Raw genomic sequence first — 19,261 nt, forward strand, 5'->3', positions numbered from 1 at the left:
AGTAGACGCTGGATAGTGGACTTGACACACTATAACCTATTCAATGGCGGAATAGTTTACTTTGCAAAAATTGGGACTGGTGCACTGGAATTGCGGACAAGCAGTGCACAGTGTGTTTCAGTGGCAACAGTGAGGGTGTGTGTGTATACATGGTTGAGTGGAGTCAGCTGACGTCATACCACGGCCGTGTTATTTTAGAGGGGGATAAGGGTTTATATGTGGTTGCTGTTTTGATAGATTTTGTAATAAAGTGGAACTGTGAAGAAGACTTTTTGTGCATTGTGTTGTGGTACCAAATGATTATTGACAGCTTTTCAGCTGTCTCTCTCTGTCCCTCCTTCCTTCCTTCCTTTCATTTCATGATTCACTAATTCACATAAATTATCATCTGTGTATAAATCTAAATGGTGTCACTAAATGATTATTGAGAGCTTTTCAGCTGTCTCTCTTTGTCTTTTGCTCTTCCGTGCCTCTTTATCTCTTATGTTCATATTTTTTCTGACTTCTCTCTAACTCAACAGTATTCATTCATGGAAAAAAAGGATTTACATTAATTTGATGCCTAATTGTGCTCACATCAAGAGTACAAGGGATTTGTAAAAACAATTTCATTCTGGCATGATGTTGCTTGTGTGATATTAGCCTAGTTACGGTAAGTTGGCTAATTAAACTTTGAAATCAATATTTTTACAGCCATATTCAAAGGAACTAAGATTTTTATCAGGAATCATGTATTAGACCTGATAAGAAAAGGCACTTTGTTGGCTTTGTACTTAATGTGTCATTAGATAATTACTCCTAGAATGTGATCATCATCGACCACACACCACAAGTGCATTTCTACTTTCTGGTCTCCGCCTCCCAGTTTGAATTTGAGTCTCCCATAAGTGTGACTCAACTTTCATGTATTTCCCTTAGGATGTTTCAAGCCTTTTAGAGCCCTTGTAGTGTGCACCCCATTTTTTTATGTCCTATCTTTCAAATGCCTGTCAGTCCCTATAGGGTGTTCCCATATTTGCAGGGCCCCCTGTAATGGGTGCCCTGCTTTTTATCTCCTGTGGAAACATCACCAGCTTTGCATTGTGTCTTCATTTTGCACCCTCTAGCCTATTACTAGACTGCGTAGCTTTGCTTTGAAGTTGTTTCCTGTGCAGAGTTTGAAATGGATACCTCCTCACCAGGGCCGGTTTAAGCAACAATGGGGCCCCAGGGCAAAATAAACCTGGGGGCCCCCCCAACATATACCCTGGATCAAAAAGCGGCATTAGGGGACCTTTTTTGCAGCTGGTATAACAGGGTGTGAAGTCCCAATCGGTCAGAGCTCCACATTCTGGCTATCCCAGCCTGCATGGGGACAAGGGGTTAAAAAGTTTCAGGAGGGGGGACCCCACATAATAAAAAAAAAAAAAAAAAATCCCGCACTCTAAACATAAAAAAAAAAATTGGGAAAAAAGGAAAAAATGCCAGGGATCTTCATACTGCCATATTGCGGCTGTATAGCGATCCCTGGCCAAAGCGCTGCGGCTGCGTATAGACCCCCTGAAAACCCCGTCAGGAAATTTATTGCGCTTTCGTTTGATGCATGTAAAATTACACTACTGTTAGGTTTGCTACTAAAAATGACATTTACCGCATTTAAAAGCATACTTTTTTCCTTCGAAACTTTCAAATCGATTTTCTCAAAAACTATAAGGTCTTTTTGAAAAATTTTTTTTCATATTATTCCTAATGATCTCCTTAAAGAGACACTGAAGCGAGACTAAATCTCGCTTCAGGTCTTATATATAGCAGGGGCACGTGTGCCCCTGCTAAAACGCCGCTATCCCGCGGCTTAACGGGGATCCCTTCACCCCCAACCCACCCCCGCAAAAGTTGGTCGGAAAATGGTCGCTCGTATTCTTCTTCCTGGAGGCAGGGCTAACGGCTGCAGCCCTGCCTCCAGTCGCGTCTATCAGACGCGCATCGCCGCCTCTCCCCCGCCCCTCTCAGTGAAGGAAGACTGAGAGGGGCGGGGGAGAGGCAGAGATACGCGCTGACAGACGCGCATGGGGCAGGGCTGCGGCGGTTAGCCCTGCCCCAACCAGGAAGCGCTCCCCCGCTGCACGGAGGGGGTTTGGGGGGACAGGGACCCCCGTTAAGCCGCGCTATAGCGGCGTTTTAGCAGGGGCACGCATGCCCCTGCTAGCTATGAGGTCTGAAGCGAGATCTATTCTCGCTTCAGACTCTCTTTAACATATCCTGCAAATTTAGGGTTTCTAGCATTTAAGGTGGATTTTCTATTAACCATTAAAGTCGGCAGGTTTTTAAATGTGTATTTTTTTTCCTTTGAAACTTTAAAATCGATTTTCTCAAAAACTATAAGGCCGATTTGAAATTTGTTTTTCCTCTTGTAGCCACTGGGGGCCCCTACAAGCTCTGGGGCCCAGGGGCAGCTGCCTCCTTTGCCTTAATGGTAGCGCCGGCCCTGCTACTCACACTCACCCATATCCAGACCAGCAATCCCAGGTAACCTCTGGATGTGTTTCCTAGTTCGAATGACAGAAGCCAAGAGAATGCCTAGCAGACACAGCAAGTGCTGGCTATGGAAGGTGATTAGAACGGAAACAGTAAATTCGGGCGCCTGAGGCAGGTGGACAAAAAGGGCGCCGCCATTCACTCCCATAATAAATATTATTTAATGGGCGCCCAACAGGAAAAAAAAGGGCGCCGGAGAAAAATAACGTTTTACAAGCGGCACCCGGAGACTTTTAATGTTTTATAACTGCTTTGCATGATTACACATTATTTAATGATTTATAATTTTTAAACATTATTTTTAAACGAAAAACAGCACAATATTTTTTTCAAACGTTATTCATGCTTATCGTTTAAAACCCTGCGCCCTTTTTTCCCAACGCCCTTTTTTGTTTTCAATAAAATTTTAATTGAGTTTTGTAAAACAATTAAGATATAATCATAACATACATTAACATTAATGAAGGTAAATTGACAATGAACTGGAAATATTTAAGTGCAATTCCATAGCAAAACCACTCATAACGTACAAAAGAAATTAAAGCTAGAGTGCATCAAGTTGCACTATTCTTATATGATGATGAGCTTGCAGCCAACGCCCTTTTTTAACGTACACGATTAGAACATGCTTTCCCATCAGCAGCAGTGGGGACCTTAAAGGGATCCAAGCAGCTGTGTTTCTGCAGTTTGTCCTGGTTTCTAATAGCCATATGAGCTGCCATCCGCACTCCCATTCCGTCTGCCCTTATTTATCCCCTGCTGATGAAAGCTTTTGTTTGCTCATTGCTACTGCTGATTGCAGCAATCATCTGCCTGTTCTTTCTAAGACAGACTGCGGAAGTGGAGTAATAAAGCCTCTAACAAACATTTAAATGTCTTTACATTTAAATGTTTGTTAGAGGCTTTTATTACTCCACTTTCGCAGTCTGTTTTAGAAAGAGCAGGCAGATAATGATTGCTGCATTTAGCAGTAGCAAATGAGCAAACAAAAGCTTTCATCAGCAGGGGATAAATAAGGGAGAAGAGGTAGAATGGAATTTTTAATAATGAGCCACATTGTTAGCATGTATTTTTTATGTGCTATTGAGATGCCCTGGGGGCTAAAAATGCTGCATCTAGCAATGTCTATGTGTCTAAATCTGCCTATGAGACATTATGAGGTGTTTGAATTAATCATCTAAGCAGCTCTCTACCTGTGAATTATTGCACTCCGTGTTGTCATTATAGAGCAGCAGGAGATCAGTTTCTCGTCTAACAGAATGTTTCATCTGATCCACAGGAGCCATTGTAATTGCGTACATCGTGTGCTGGTTGCCGTACCATGCAAGGAGACTGATGTTCTGCTACATCCCAGATGATGAGTGGTCTGGGTAAGTGTCATTGGCTGCTGTGTGCGCCACACTTATGCACATTCACTTCACTGCTTAACCCAAACTCACGGCAATACCTGCTTCTTCTTCTCTTTGTAAGACTGGGAGAAGTACAAGACCTTTGTTTAGTCATTTATTGCTTTGTGTATTCTATTTTGGAAGGTTGCCCTCATGCTGTCCCTGTCCCTTATAGAGGAACTGTCGCGAAAATCATAAAAATCTAATTTCAATAGCAACTGGTCTGAGTGTATTAAGTGATAAAGATGCTAATCCTGCATTCAAAACTTTCAAAACTTTTTCTTCTATTATGATTTGGAGTTATCACATACTTATGGAGCACTGGCTCTTTAGTAGTCGGTGCCAAAGAATTGCATGCTGGGGGTTCTTTTTATCTATAATATATTCCTCCTCTTCCCTTTATTTCCCTGCCTGCTGCTTATCTGAAACCTGATCCCCTACTTACTTGTGTTTACAAGCAAGACTGAGACTCAGCGATTGGAGGAGACAAGAAAAAAAGTAAAGGGCAGAAATGACATCACGAGTTAGCCTTAACTGTGGGCAAAAAAACATGGCCCCCACCAGGGCCAGAATTCTCGTCATTTAATATATAACATTCACTGAAATCAAAACGTGGACAGTACAATACATGTGTTATGCAAGTAGATCAAGTATTTATCTACCTTTATATGTGTTTTTCCCCCTGGCATAGTATGGCTGATCCTACTGCTTTAACATTTAAAACACATACAAATAAGAAGTATATTTCTTTGAGAGTAAAATGAACCATAAATTACTTCTCTCCTATGTTGCTGTCACTTACAGTAGGTAGTAGAATTCTGACATTATTGACAGGTTTTGGGCTAGTCCATCTCTCCCTAGGGGAGTCTCAGCATGGCTTTTATCCTTTATAAAGACACTCCCTGAAAAAGATTTATACAGAGAGGCTGACCAGCCTCCCTGCTCACCGTACACTTTTTTGCCAGTTGGACAGAGCACTACATCACTAAGTGCATTTTGAAAATAAAGAAATCCCTTTGAACCCCCCATGAGGAGATGGGCTAGTCCAAAACCTGCAAACGCACCTTGAACCCAAACAGAAGCTCTGCATATACACCAAAAACAAGGCTGTTAAAGGGAACCTTAACTGTGGGCCCAAAAAAAAAGACGCGTCATGCGGACGCGCTTTACGGCTCTTTACGATGGGGAATGCGGAAGAAGAGGACGCTTTGCCAAAGGACGAATGACAGTCGGCCGAAAACGAAACTTAGCCGCGGAGGGAGACCGGAGGGCACCGAAGGACCGGCGCGGGCACAGGACGGCTGCAGGAGGCTTGGGAAAGCTCCAGGTAAGTGAATTTTTTTGGGGGCCCGCAGTTAAGGTTCCCTTTAAGTGGGAGCAGCTGACCAAAAATGAATTAAATTAGTACATGGCAAAGAAATGAGCAGTGCTACTTAAAAACAGGGTGTGTTTATATGCAGAGCATCTGTTTGTGTTCAAGGTGTGTTTGCAGTTTCTGGGGGGGGGGCTCAGTGCACCTCTGATTGGAGGCCATTCGGAGGCGGCCTGGTGATGCGCTGATCCACCTTTTGCGCAATTTTCAATTTTACTTGGTAGCGCACCCAGGCTATGCATATGCATAGGTTAGGATTTAGTTAGTGTTAGGTCCCCTCCCATCGAGGATGACTTCTCCGCAGTGGGAGGGACGAGTACTTTACAAGTTGCATGCAAGCTGTTACAGGAAACCAACATCCTCCAGTGGTAGACAGGTCATGTGTATTCTAGGTGTGTATTTTATCCCACAAGTGGGGCTTGCACTCTTTTGCAGGTAGGCACTTGTCTGTTTTTAAGAAGCGCTGCTCATTTCTTTGCCATAGTCCAAAACCTGTCGGTTCTGTCAGATATCTACTACCTACTGTAAGTGACAACAACATAGGAGAAAAGTCATTTCAATTTTAAGATTATCGCGACAGAAGTCCTTTAAGGTCACAGGGACAGGGCAGTGCTTACTGATAGGCTGAGACCCAACATCATTATTCAAAATAGTTTTTATGAAAATCGTGCTATTATTCTCCCAGAATCCACACAAATGTCCCATTTCTGACTGGCATCTCTGCTCCTGAGCATTCCTTCCAACGCTTGTCGAATGACCAAATCAGAAGAACTTGAACAGCACAATGGCGTAATGGATAGCATTCTCACCTGGTGGAAGGCACTCTCGCCTTGCAGCGCTGGGTCCCTGGTTTGAATCCCAGCTCGGGCACTGTTTGTACAGTATGTTCTCCCTGTGTCTGTGTGGGTTTCCTCCGGGCACTCCAGTTTCCTCCCACATCCCAAAAACAGAAGTTAATTGGCTTTCCCCTAAATTGGCCCTAGAGTACAATGGACATATGACCAGTGGCCTAGCAATAGGGGTTGTAGAGGTTGTGACCACCGGGGCTCCTGAACCAGAGGGGCCCACTAGGGCCCTCCTTCATCCATCTTATTAGCTTTTCATTGATAAGCTGGGTGTTATGCTGGTTATACTGGTAATGAACACCTCTATATGTGCATTGCATAGTGGCAATCCTTAGCTGTTTCCCTACTCTAAATACACCACTTTGACACTGCACTGCAACCTTGGTAGGTTTTGGGGCTCCATATCAATAGCGTGGAGTTCCATGTAAAACTGGCACTGGGGCCCCAAGCTTCTTAGTTACACCACTGCATATGACTATGGTAGGGATTAGATTGTGAGCCCCTCTGAGGGACCAGTAGTGACAAGAAATAGGTGGTACATTGCAGTGAACCACTGTGAACATAGCCTAGGTTACACTACTCCTAAGGTCATGTGCATTTGGCCCCACCCATGACCATGCCCACTTTCTGACACAAGGCCATGCCTATATTTTTGCAGCGGCGTAGCTCAACACTGACCTGGTGCCCAGAGGTGCACCTGGTCTCCCGGGACCCTAACAACGCCCTTGGTAGAAGGAAACCAGAGTGTCAGGAGGAAACCCATGCAGACACTGGGAGAACATACAAACTCTTTGCAGATAGTGCCTGAATGGGATAGTTACCGTTGACCCAGCGCTGCAAGGCAAGCGTGAGTCCACTTCACCATAGCGTTTGCCTCTCTTCCACACATCTACACTGACTGTCTTCTCTAGCAATTAGTAAATGTTTATCCCAGCCTTCATATTGCTGTGTCACTGTCAGTCCTATAATTGGAGAAAATAGAGGGGGAGGAAATCGAGAGAAGTAGAAAAAAATCAAGCTCAAACTTTATTATCAGGGGAAGGCTGCTATTCTGATTCTCATTCAAAAGCTAATGCTGGGAATACATGGTTCACTTTTAGGTGATTAGAAGGTTCGATAGATAATTTCCGATATGTCCGATCTCCCTTTCGATTCTTGCTCCGCTCGATTTCTGATAGAAGTGAATGGAAAAAGATAAGAAAAACGAGCGGAAGATAAGAGAACCGACTGCAGAATTGAGCGACAAAAACGATCGTGAGGAGAAACGCACGGCAGAAACAAACCGTGTATTCCCAGCATAAGACAGATTTGTGAGGGTCACACAGAATAGCATCGCTCAGCAGTCTTGCCACAGTGATTGCTGGACTTCATTAGAACAATCACATGTAATCATAGGCTAATGGATTTCAACTGTACTGGCCCATTTCTGTGACTGAAGTTACAGTTGAATTAATCAACTTAACTTGGGCCAAGCAAGAGAATGCCAGGATGAAACTGTTGCCACAAATCCCTTGTTCTCCTCAAGTTTCAGCTTCACATCGCTAATTATATACTAGAAGCTGGCTCTATAGCAGCAACTTACCTCCGGCATTCTGTCAATTGTATGATATGGGTCTTGTAGGACAGTGTTTCTCAACATTTTATTGGTATGTACCCCTTTTAGAACCCTGTACTCACCAAGTACCCCCTAGCATAGTAAACATTATCGCAAGTACCTCTTGACAAATATGTATTTAATCATAGTACATGATAATTGGTTCTAAACAATTTCCAAGCATTTACGGTACTATTGCTTTTAATTAGCTAAAACGCTAGTTTTGTGTTTTTTAAATAAGATTTATCATTTTCTAAAACTCTAAATTTGGTATTCTTGGTCAAATATATCAAGCCTAAGTGCCCCCTGGAACCATCATAAGTACCCCCTGGACTGGAGTACCACACGTTGAGAGCCTAGGTTGTAGGACAATGGGCCTGATTTAGATCAAAGTAAAAAAAAAAAAAAAAAAGCCTTGTGCATCACACAGAGCTCTCAAATTCCGATAACAAGACATAAAAATCTATAGTAGAATGTTGTACCTCAGTAAAAGAACCTCATCTCCAGAGCCGGTTCTCTCATGAAGCAAGGGTAAACACTTGCATCAGGCGCAGAGATTACAGGGGCGACATGTTTGTACAGTGTGTTTACACTTACAGCAGGGCCGCCATCAGAAATTTGGGGGCCCCTCATACATCACCAGGTCTGGGCCCCCCCCTCACTGGGTCCACCTACTGGTTGCTGTGCCCGCCCACTAGCCACCTCACCCCCGTGTCCATGCACGAAGTGCGCTGCGGCGAAAAATGTGCATGGCTCCGACACCGAAGAAAGTGGAATGCACAGCGTGATGCAGCAAAAAGTGGGCATGACCATGGCTTGTTGTGGGTGGAGCCAAATACTGGCAAAATACAGGTAGTCCCTGGTTAACAAATGAGATAGAGACTTGTAGGTCCGTTCTTATCCTTTATCTGTTCTCTTTTGTCCCCCTCTTTTTTTCTGTGCCTCTTTTGTGTCCCTCTGTCTCACCTCAGTTTGTGCCTCTTTTGTGTCCCTCTCTGTGACCTCATGTTTCCATCTCATCTCTTTTCTCCCTGTGCCTCTTTTGTCCGCCTCTGTTCCCACGTGCCTCTTTTATCCCCCTGTGTTACTTGTCCCCTTCTGTCTCAGCTCATCCCCTACCCTAGCCAGGTATAGGTGCCCCCAGTATAGGTATCCAGGCATAGGTGCCCCCAGTATAGGTAGCCAGGTATAGTTTCCCCCAGTATAAGTAGCCAGCTATAGGTGGTGCCCCAGTATAGGTAGCCTGGTGTAGATGCCCCCAGTATAGGTAGCCTGGTATAGCTGGTACCTTAGTATAGGCCAGCAAGATACAGGTGCCCCCAGTATAGGTATTCAACTATAGGTGGTGCCCTGGTATAGGTAGCCTGGTATAGTTGCCCTGAGTATAGGTAGCTTGGTATTGGTGGTGCACCAGTATAGGTTAGCCAGGTCCAGGTGCCCCCAGTATAGGTAGCAAGCTATAGGCGCCCCAGTATAAGTAGCCAAGTATAGGTGGTGCTTCAATATAGGTAGCCAGGTATAGGTGGTGTCCCAGTATAGGAAGCCAGTTATTGGTGGTGGCCCAGTATAGGTAGCCTTTAGCCAGATATAGGTGGTGCCCCAGTATAGAAAGTCTGCTGTAGCGGGCTCACTCATCTGCTCACGTCCAAGCGCTGATGTCACTCTTCTTTCAGTTCTTTCAGTTCTGAAAAAAGAAAAGCGGTGTGCTGGTTAGTGAGCCACAGGCCTGCAGCCAGCACATGCGGCCCTTCCAGTGCTTTGGGGGGGGGGGGGGGGCTTCAAGAAGCCCTGGGCCTCTCACTGCAGTGTCAGTTGCCCCCCCTGATGGCTGTCCAGCAGCATTCAGTCAGAGTAGTGAGTCAGAGTAGGATAAGCAAGAGGAGAGCGAGCAAGGTGAAGAGATCATCATTGGGCTGTTGTGCTGTGTGAGGAGTCTGACAGTGAGTGATGAGGGAGGAGGCAGGAGAGCAGCAGTGTTTCATTTGACTTGCACAGCAGAAGGCAGGAGGTGGCACTGCTGTCCTGACTGAGGAGGAATGGAGGACGGCCAACTGTTTGAGGGTGAGCAGTTTGTTTGTCACAGACTCACAGCCAGCCAGTATGTTATTGTATTGAGCTGCAGCATGTAATGTCTCAAGTTGTTGCATATGCTCCCTTGCCGACTGAGAAACTTTAAATAAAGCAGAGTAAATTGTCGGGTGCTGTGGCATCATTACAAATCGATTGAGGATGGGGGGCGGTGCATCCTCACAAGTTTGTCTCAGGCAGCAAAAAGTCTAGAACCGGCCCTTTGATCATCTCTTCTTATCAGCCGAAAGCTTACTTGTTTTCTTTTAAAGCGTACCCAAAGTCAACCTTGGGTCGAAAGTTTAATACTTACCTAAAAAGTTTTGTGTGGCTGCGAGGTGCAGGAGGGTCCCATGCAGTGGCGGAGGACCAGAGGACAGCATGGGGAGCCTCTGGTCCTAATCATTGTTAATGATTAGGGCCCCCCAGATATCCATCTTCCCTCAGGGAACTAAGCACAGGGGTACTTTACTATCCCATCCCTATTGCCTCAGAGAGTTAAACATAAAAAGCACACAAACGCTCAAAGAAAATCCCTTGATAAAAAATTACACAAACCAAACATAAAGGTTTTATCTAATGTCCACCACTACAATCCATATTTAAAGAGACACTGAAGCGAGAATAAATCTCGTTTCAGTGCTTATATTCAGCAGGGGCATGTGTGCCCCTGCTAAAACGCCGCTATCCCGCGGCTGAACGGGGGTCCCTTCACCCCCAACCCCCCCCCCCTGCAAAATCAACGACCAACTTGGCCGTAGATTTTGCTGCTCTTCAGGCAGGGCTAACGGCTGCAGCCCTGCCTCTCAGCGCCCTCTATCAGCGGCGCATCGCTGCCTCTCCCCCGCCCCTCTCACTGAAGGAAGACTGAGAGGGGCGGGGGAGAGGCGGAGATACGCGCTGACAGACGCGCGTGAGGCAGGGCTGCAGACATTAGCCCCGCCTGAATGCGGAAGTGATCCCCCGCTGCACAGAGGAGATTTAGGAGGTAAGGGACCCCCGTAGCGGCACGATAGCGGCGGTTTAGCAGGGGCACACATGCCCCTGCTGAATATAAGCACTGAAGCGAGATTTATTCTCGCTTCAGTGTCTCTTTAAACAGATCTCATAATCGTTGTAGTCTTCTGCAGGTCTTTGCAAAGTGTTGGTTACACAGCCACCCCCCTTGTTGTTCTGTCTGCACTGCCAAAACACTGAACATAAGCCATGGAATAAGAATCTTGGAATGTCCCAGAAAGTTCCCGGTTGAGACTTTTTCATAAAGTGGTAGAACAAGAATATTTTGAAATGTTGCTTAGTTAACTAAATCATGTGGAAAAAATTTCACAAGTTAGGACCTTAAAGAGACACTGAAGCAGGGTCGGACTGGGACACCAAGGGCCCACCAAGGAAGTTTCAGCCTGGGGCCCGCCCCCCTCTCCTCCCCCCTCTCCTCCCCCCCCTCCCATTTTGGGCTCACATACACATGTACTCTAGAAATTTTGCATGACTTTATGGTAGGGAAAGATTGTGAGCAATTCTGAGGACAGTCTCCAATAGGAATATGTCTAAATGCGGCGCGCGAAACTAAATGGGTGTCACCACGCACTGGAACATCGGCGTGGTCATGATGAGTCATGGGCAGACTTAAAAAAAAAAATACAAAACACAAAATAAGTAGCGGTGTTATTCACAGAGATTAGGTCCGACCAGATACATTTCAGATAAAATATTCAAGTAGTTACATGCCTCATAATTCATCAAGTAGTCAAATGGCAGAAGATACCCCCACAAAATGCAATCAGGTTGGTGGCAGATGCCCCCACAAAATGCAATCAGGTTGGCTGCAGATACCCCCACACAATGCAATCAGGTTGGCTGCAGATACCCCCACACAATGCAATCAGGTTGGCTGCAGATACCCCCACAAAATGCAAACAGGTTGGCTGCAGATATCCCCACACAATGCAATCAGGTTGGCTGCAGATACCCCCACACAATGCAATCAGGTTGGCTGCAGATACCCCCACAAAATGTAATCAGGTTGGCTGCAGATACCCCCACAAAATGTAATCAGGTTGGCTGCAGATACCCCCACAAAATGTAATCAGGTTGGCTGCAGATACCCCCACACAATGCAATCAGGTTGGCGGCAGATACCCCCACACAATGCAATCAGGTTGGCGGCAGATACCCCCACACAATGCAATCAGGTTGGCTGCAGATACCCCCACAAAATGCAAACAGATTGGCTGCAGATACCCCCACAAAATGTAATCAGGTTGGCTGCAGATACCCCCACACAATGCAATCAGGTTGGCTGCAGATACCCCCACACAATGCAATCAGGTTGGCTGGAGATACCCCCACACAATGCTATCAGGTTGGCTGCAGATACCCCCACAAAATGCAATCAGGTTGGTGGCAGATACCCCCACAAAATGTAATCAGGTTGGCTTCAGATACCCCCACACAATGCAATCAGGTTGGCTGCAGATACCCCCACAAAATGTAATCAGGTTGGCTGCAGATACCCCCACACAATGCAATCAGGTTGGTGGCAGATACCCCCACACAATGCAAGTCCCCCCAAGTTTAGAAGGGGGGCAGCGGGCACAGATCAGCGGGGAAGCCTCCCCACCTCCCTCACCTAGCCCCCCCCCCCCCTTCCGAGCACCTCCCTCCTCCAGAAGTGCAGCCAGCAGCGAGCGGAGAATAGCTTACCGAGCTTCAGATGATGCTATCTCCGCTTCGCATGCCGCTGCTGGCCTGCTGGTCTCTGTCTCCTGTAGTGACGCTGTCCAATCACGCTCTTGCAGGAAGTACTGCGAAAGCGTGATTGGACAGCGTCACTGTAGGAGACAGTGAGCAGCAGGGCAGCAGCAGCGGCATGCGGAGCCGAGATAGCATCATCTAAAGCTCTGTAGCTATTCTCCGCTCGCTGCTGGCTGCACTTGTGGAGGAGGGGGGTGTGCGGAAGGGGGGGCCCCTAGGTGAGGGAGGGGGGGACGCTTCCCCCCCCCCCCTCCCCACCGCTCTGTGCCCAATTCTCCCCCTTCCAAGCTGTGCCCCCCTCCCTCTTAACTCTGGGGCCCCCGGTGGTTCGGTGGCTCAGTCCGAGCCTGCACTGAAGCGTAAAAAAATTATGATATAATGATTTGTATGCGTAATACAGCTAAGAAATAAAACATTAGGAGCAGAGACATAAGTCTAATATTTTTCCAGCACAGGAAGCGTAAAGAAACTACAGTTGTTATCTATGCAAAAGAGCCATTGAGCTTCACGACTTTCAAAGTCGCAGAAAGCTCTGTCTTCTGAAGCTTATTGTCTCAACTGTCAGTCATTGTATTTTCTTTTTCTCTCCAGAGGACAGTTCAAAAGCTCGCCTTCTCTGTAAAATCATTTAGAATGCTGAGTAGTGTGTAAACTGCAAATATTAGAGAATGATGCAATGTTATAAAAATCACTATATACAGTGGAATGCCAAAGCTTGGGCAACCTTGTTAATTGTCATGATTTTCCTGTATAAATCGTTGGTTGTTACGATAAAAAATGTTAGTTAAATTAAATATATCATATAGGAGACACACACAGTGATATTTGAGAAGTGAAATGAAGTTTATTGGATTTACAGAAAGTGCAATAATTGTTTAAACAAAATTAGGCAGGTGCATAAATGAAACCAATATTTAATAGATCCTCCTTTTGCAGAAATTACAACCTCTAAACACTTCCTGTAGGTTCCAATGAAAGTCTGGATTCTAGTTGAAGGTATTTTGGACCATTCCTCTTTACAAAACATCTGTAGTTCATTCCGGTTTGATGGCTTCCCAGCATGGACAGCTCTCTTTAACTCACACCACAGATTTTAAATTGTATTCAGGTCTGGGCATGGAGAAAGCCATTCAAGAACGTTGTACTTGTTCCTCTGCATGAATGCCTTAGTGGATTTTGAGCAGTGTTTAGGGTTGTTGTCTTGTTGAAAGATCCCCGGCGTAGCTACTGCTTTGTCACTGATTCCTGCACATTGGTCTCCAGAATCTGTTGATACTGAGTCGAATGCATGTGTCCCTCAACTTTGACAAGATTCCCAGTCCCTGCACTGGCCACACAGCCTCACAGTATGATGGAACCACCACCATATTTTACTGTAAGTAGTAGGTGTTTTTCTTGGAATGCTGTGTTGTTTTTCCTCCATGCATAATGCCTCTTGTTATGCCTAAATAACTAAATTTTAGTTTCATCAGTCCACAGCACCTTATTTCAAAATGAAGCTGGCTTGTTCAAATGTGCCTTAGCATAACTCAAGCAGCTCTGTTTGTGCTGTGGGCGGAGAAAATGCTTCCTCTGCATCACTCTTGCATGCAGAATCTCCTTGTGTAAAGTGTGCTGAATAGTTGCACAATGCATAGTGACTCCATCTGCAGCAAGATGATGTTGTAGGTCTTTGGTGCTGGTCTGTGGGTTGACTCTGACTGTTCTCACCATTCGTCGCTTCTGTCTATTCAAGATTTTTCTTGGTCTGCCACTTCGAGCCTTAACTTGAACTGAGCCTGTAGTCTTTCATTTCCTCAATATGTTCCTAACTGTGGAAACAGACAGCTGAAATCTCTGAGACAGCTTTCTGTATCCTTCCCCTAAACCATGATGGTGAACAATCATTGTCTTCAGGTCATTTAAGAGTTGTTTTGAGACCCCCATGTTGCTACTCTTCAGAGAAAATTAAAAGAGGAGGAAACCTTTCAATTGACCCCCTTAAAAACTCTTTCTCATAATTGGAATCACCTGTGTATGTAGGTCAGGGGCCACTGAGCTTACCAAGCCAATTTGAGTTCCAATAACCGTTCTAAAGGTTTTAAAATCAATAAAATGACAGCAGTGCCCAAATGTATGCACCTGCCTAATTTTACTTAAACAATTATTGCACACTTACTTTAAATCCAATAAACTTAATTTCACTTCTCAAATATCACTGTGGGTGTCTCCTATATGATATATTTAACTGACATTTTTTATCGTAACAACCAACGATTTATACAGGAAAATCATGACAATTAACAAGGTTGCCCAAACTTTCATATCCCACTGTACTTGAAATTAAAAATATGAGAATATTGTCTTTGCTACTAAAGTTCTAGTAATTATCTGTACTACACAACCAATTCATTTTATCATATATATTTTTTTGCGCTTCAGTGTCTCTTTAAAGTGTGCCTGAAACATTAGGATAAAAGGATTTTTACATACCTGGGGCTTCTTCAAGCCCCTGGTGGTTTGTCTGCTCCCTCGCCATACTCCTGGTTCCCTCGACCGCTGTCAGCACCGCAAAGTCTGCAATTCAGCTGAGTCGCGGACTAGGGCTGCACACACCACCTGATGATCACACTCTGCTTGCTGGGAGTGTTCCGAGCATTCACAGTTTAAGACTGTAACTTCCCTTGTGCACAACGTTTCTGGACATGGAAGTGTGATGGAGGAGGTGCATAGCCCAGTGCAATGCTTACCCAGTGGCCCACAACCCAGCTAGATTGCGGACTTTACAGCACTGCAACAGAGGGGGCCGAATGGGCATTTAGTGGGCAGACGGACTACGGGGAGGGGCGGGGGTGGGGGCGCTGGAGGTGGCCCCAGGCAAGTAAAAAACCTTTCCTTCAAATCGTCTCAGGCTTACTGCACTAGTGATCGTTGGAACTGAATCAGGTCCAGTGTCTGTAATGTAGAATTTAACTGTGCTTTTCAATCTAATGTGTGCCTCTATACAGGTTCCTCTATACATTCTACCATTACTTCTACATGCTGACCAACACACTATTCTACATCAGCTCGGCTGTGAATCCGATCCTGTATAACGTGGTCTCTTCATCCTTCCGGCAACTCTTCCTGGAAACTCTAACCCCATCTTGTGGTAATCATGATGAGAACTACTCAGGAAAGCCCAGCACCTCTCAGTTGGGTGAATAACGTCTCTACAGCACTAGAGGAAGACTTTTTGAGATGGGAACGCCCTAAAAAGTGCTGTTACACAAGAATGTACGTGAAACGTTTATATGGAAACAGAGCCGGATTTACAGCTCAGGAGCCTATAGGCTTAGGCGTTATGGCACCATAAATTCCGCCCCTCAACTCAGGCCCCACCCCCATATTAGTTAGGCTTCCCTTCTCCCCAGACTAGGTAGCCAGATTTTCCTCAGTATTTGGTATCCCCATTAATCATGGTAGTAGATGTGGCCCCCCCAGTATAGGAAGCCAGTTGTGCTCCCACCCCAGTATTAGTAGCCTTTACAGTAGGCAGGGGGACATTTGGGGAGGAGAGACGCCTCTCCTACATAAGTTGCCTGTAGGCATGGGCCTACATTGCCTTATGGTAAATCCGGCCCTGTATGGAAAGCTGGTGTAATCATATCGTTTAGTACATACTTTGAGTGGTCTGCCTGTGTTGTAAACACCGTACCCAAGTCTGGTCAGCGTGGCAGTAAACTCAGACTTGTTTAGATGTACTCCTATGGACGGAATCATGTATTGAATTCTTAAATTGGGAGTTTACTTATGTCACTATAAAGAAAACACGTATGTGAGCAGGATACCAGTTGGTTGCACAAACATTCTGTGAAAAAAACGAAACTTTTAAGCTACATTGGATCAACATTGCTGCCGATGAACATGTCCACAAACCTGAGATCTACAGACTTTTATAGTAAACATAAAACATACTGCCACCACCTGAGTGAGCTCACACAGAGCTGTCCAAACATAGCTGTGATATTCAACCCTCACAGCACAACCAGTCCCTCCTCTCCAGGGTGTCTTTATCAGCAGTTCAGTCCTGTCCACAAGCATACATTTCTGCCCTGAACCACAAAGCTCTGTCACATTGCATCATGGAAAATGTGTCTCTTCTCACACAAAGCCAGCCTCTCCATATGCTTATCTCTACCAGCAAGTACAGGAAGTGACATCACCCAGCTGAATTCTTGAACTCATGATGACAAGGAGGCAGTACTGGAAATGTGAAAAGGAACTATACAGGTGGTTCCTAATTTACAAACCGGTTCCGTTCTGGGAGATTGTTTGTAAGCTGAATTTGTTTGTAAGTTGAGTCTGTGTTATACATAGTGAAACGTGGATTTATGATTTACTTTTGGACAACTCTGGATTTGAACATACAGTATAATGTTTTTCAGTTGTTTTCAACATGCTTTTCATTTCTTTTAAACTATTTATAACTATTTATTTTTTTCAAAACTGTAACATTTAGCACATAAATATGTGATAACAAAACAGTACTGTATATTTTGTACATGGAGACAACTTTGTATGTATGAAAAATTGTAACTCAAGTCATTTGTAAGTAGGGTACTGTCTGTATTTAGCATATATTTACACTGATATATTTAATTCATGTGTTAAAACAATTGGGAATGCCATTTATTGTCTGTAGGTACACTAAGGGTACCCATACATCTAGCAATTTTCGCAGCCGATCGACAAAGAGTCAGATCGATCCCTGATTTAATCTGATCAGAGAGAGTGAGAGGGAGAGAGAGAGAGAGAGAAAGAGAGAGAGAGAGAGAAAGAGAGAAAGAGAGAAAGAGAGAAAGAGAGAGAGAGAGAGAGAGAGAGAAAGAGAGAAAGAGAAAAAGAAAGAGAGAGAGAGAGAGAGAGAGAGAGAGAGAGAGAGAGAAAGAAAGAGATCTGTTGGCTGCCCATACACTGACCAATTCCTGTTCAATTTAGCATGCAATATTGCAGGCCAGAGTTTGACATTTACAAGCTAGAAGATGATGAATTATATCTGGAGAACTAATTCGACTTTTATAGATGGCATAATTAGCCAACATTCATTTCAATAAACAGCTATTTAAAAATTCAAATTATTTTTGAAATGCCTTTTGACTCGTTCTAAAGCCGTTAAGAATTATTAAGAACAAGCAAATCTGACAACAGTATGCACTTTTATAGTAGGAAATAATCAAACTCTTGTGTTCACTAAATAGAATATGCGGTAGCAGGAAAAAAGAGCACCGGTGACTAGTGAACAATTGGGCGCCGCCATAGATTCTAATGCATTTAACACTAATACGGTATCCAAAGCAGAGAAATGGACGCGTGATAAATATCGTTTTCAACATTACAACATTATTTTTGAAATATGTTATCGTTTTAGAAGCTTGCAACGTTATAGTTTTTGGCATATTATTTTGTTTGTATGTACAGATTTTAGGTTATCAAATATGTTATTGTTTGTTTCTATGTGTGCAAGGGTGTTTGTGCAAAGGAGGTGGTTAGGGTTAGTTAGGCACCACTAGGGGGATGGTTAGGGTTAGTCCCCACCGGGAGGAGTGGTTAGGGTTAGGCACCACCAGGGGAGGGTTCTGTATGAGAGTGGGGTTAGGTTACGCTGCATTCTTTTATTACGTAACGTTTTTTAAAGTATATATCTTTCGTTTGGATTTCCCGTATGTTTTAAAACTATACTTATTATTAACATGTTTTCAGTTTCACTTTGCGCCTACTTGAAAACTTTTTTATTAATGAGATTTCGTTATCCAACCGCACCAATTTGTTATCCAGCTGCGCCCATTTTTTCTCTAGCCCTTTTTTCATGGATAAGAATATGCTCTTCGCCTTGATTACAAACAGTGGCTTAGCAATAGGTGTTGCAGAGGTTGCGACCGCATCGGGGCCCTTGGGCCAGAGGGGCCCCATGAGGCTCTCCCTCAAGCACAGTATTAGTTATCTATTGGTCCTGTACTAGTAATAATCACTTCTATAGATGCTCTAAATACTTGTAATCATTAACAAGCTGTTCCCCATCTCCTTCTTGCTCCTCTGACACTGTGGTTGCCGTTGGCAGGTTTTGGTGCGCCGTATCAATTGTTATGTATAGAGTACTTGGGGGGCCCCAATGTAAAACTTGCACCGGGGCCAAAGCTCCCAAACTTTATAAATAAGCACCTCAGTTTCACTCCTGTATTCTTAAAGCACACCTTGCTCCAGAATAAGAAAGTGAATAGCCAATAAGGACTTATGGTCAGTTCCTGATTGCAGCAAATACATCCAGAACGATTGATGTGTTCCTTGTACAAAGGAGCGATAAGAAAAAAAATGAGTGTAACAGTATTAATTGACAGGTTTTATTGCAGACTACAGAAAAAAAGATATGAACATTCCTTATTCTGCACACAGTGCTGATATCACCAGCAACATGGCAGCTCACATGCAGGAAAAAACATAAGAAAGATGGTAAGCATGTCTGTTACTCCATGATGCAGATACCGTCACGTCTACCTGAGGTCTGCCTTCAGTTAAGGTTCATTATAATGTATAGTAATGATAAGAAAAGCAAGCGAGAGAGAGATAGAGAGAGAAAGAGAGAGAGACATCATCATAATGGTTGTTACGGGGGCGAAGGTAGGTATCTGGATATATTTGCAAACGGGTTTTATAGAGTGTAAATGTGAATATTTTGTTATATGAAGGGTACTTTAAGTGACATGTAACA

At 44.4% G+C, this 19,261-nt stretch overlaps 1 protein-coding gene across 1 annotated transcript in view; it reads left to right on the plus strand.

Moving 5' to 3' along the window:
- The window catches only part of NTSR2 (neurotensin receptor 2), an 84,478-nt gene extending 68,758 nt beyond the window's left edge, over positions 1-15,720 (plus strand). Inside the window, 2 exon segments of the mRNA XM_068233264.1 lie at positions 3,794-3,884; positions 15,522-15,720. Coding sequence (XP_068089365.1) covers positions 3,794-3,884; positions 15,522-15,720 — 290 coding nt within the window.
- Positions 15,721-19,261: the final 3,541 nt, after the last annotated feature.

The sequence above is a fragment of the Hyperolius riggenbachi genome, chromosome 4 (assembly GCF_040937935.1).
Source record: "Hyperolius riggenbachi isolate aHypRig1 chromosome 4, aHypRig1.pri, whole genome shotgun sequence".
In the NCBI taxonomy this organism is placed as follows: domain Eukaryota; kingdom Metazoa; phylum Chordata; class Amphibia; order Anura; family Hyperoliidae; genus Hyperolius; species Hyperolius riggenbachi.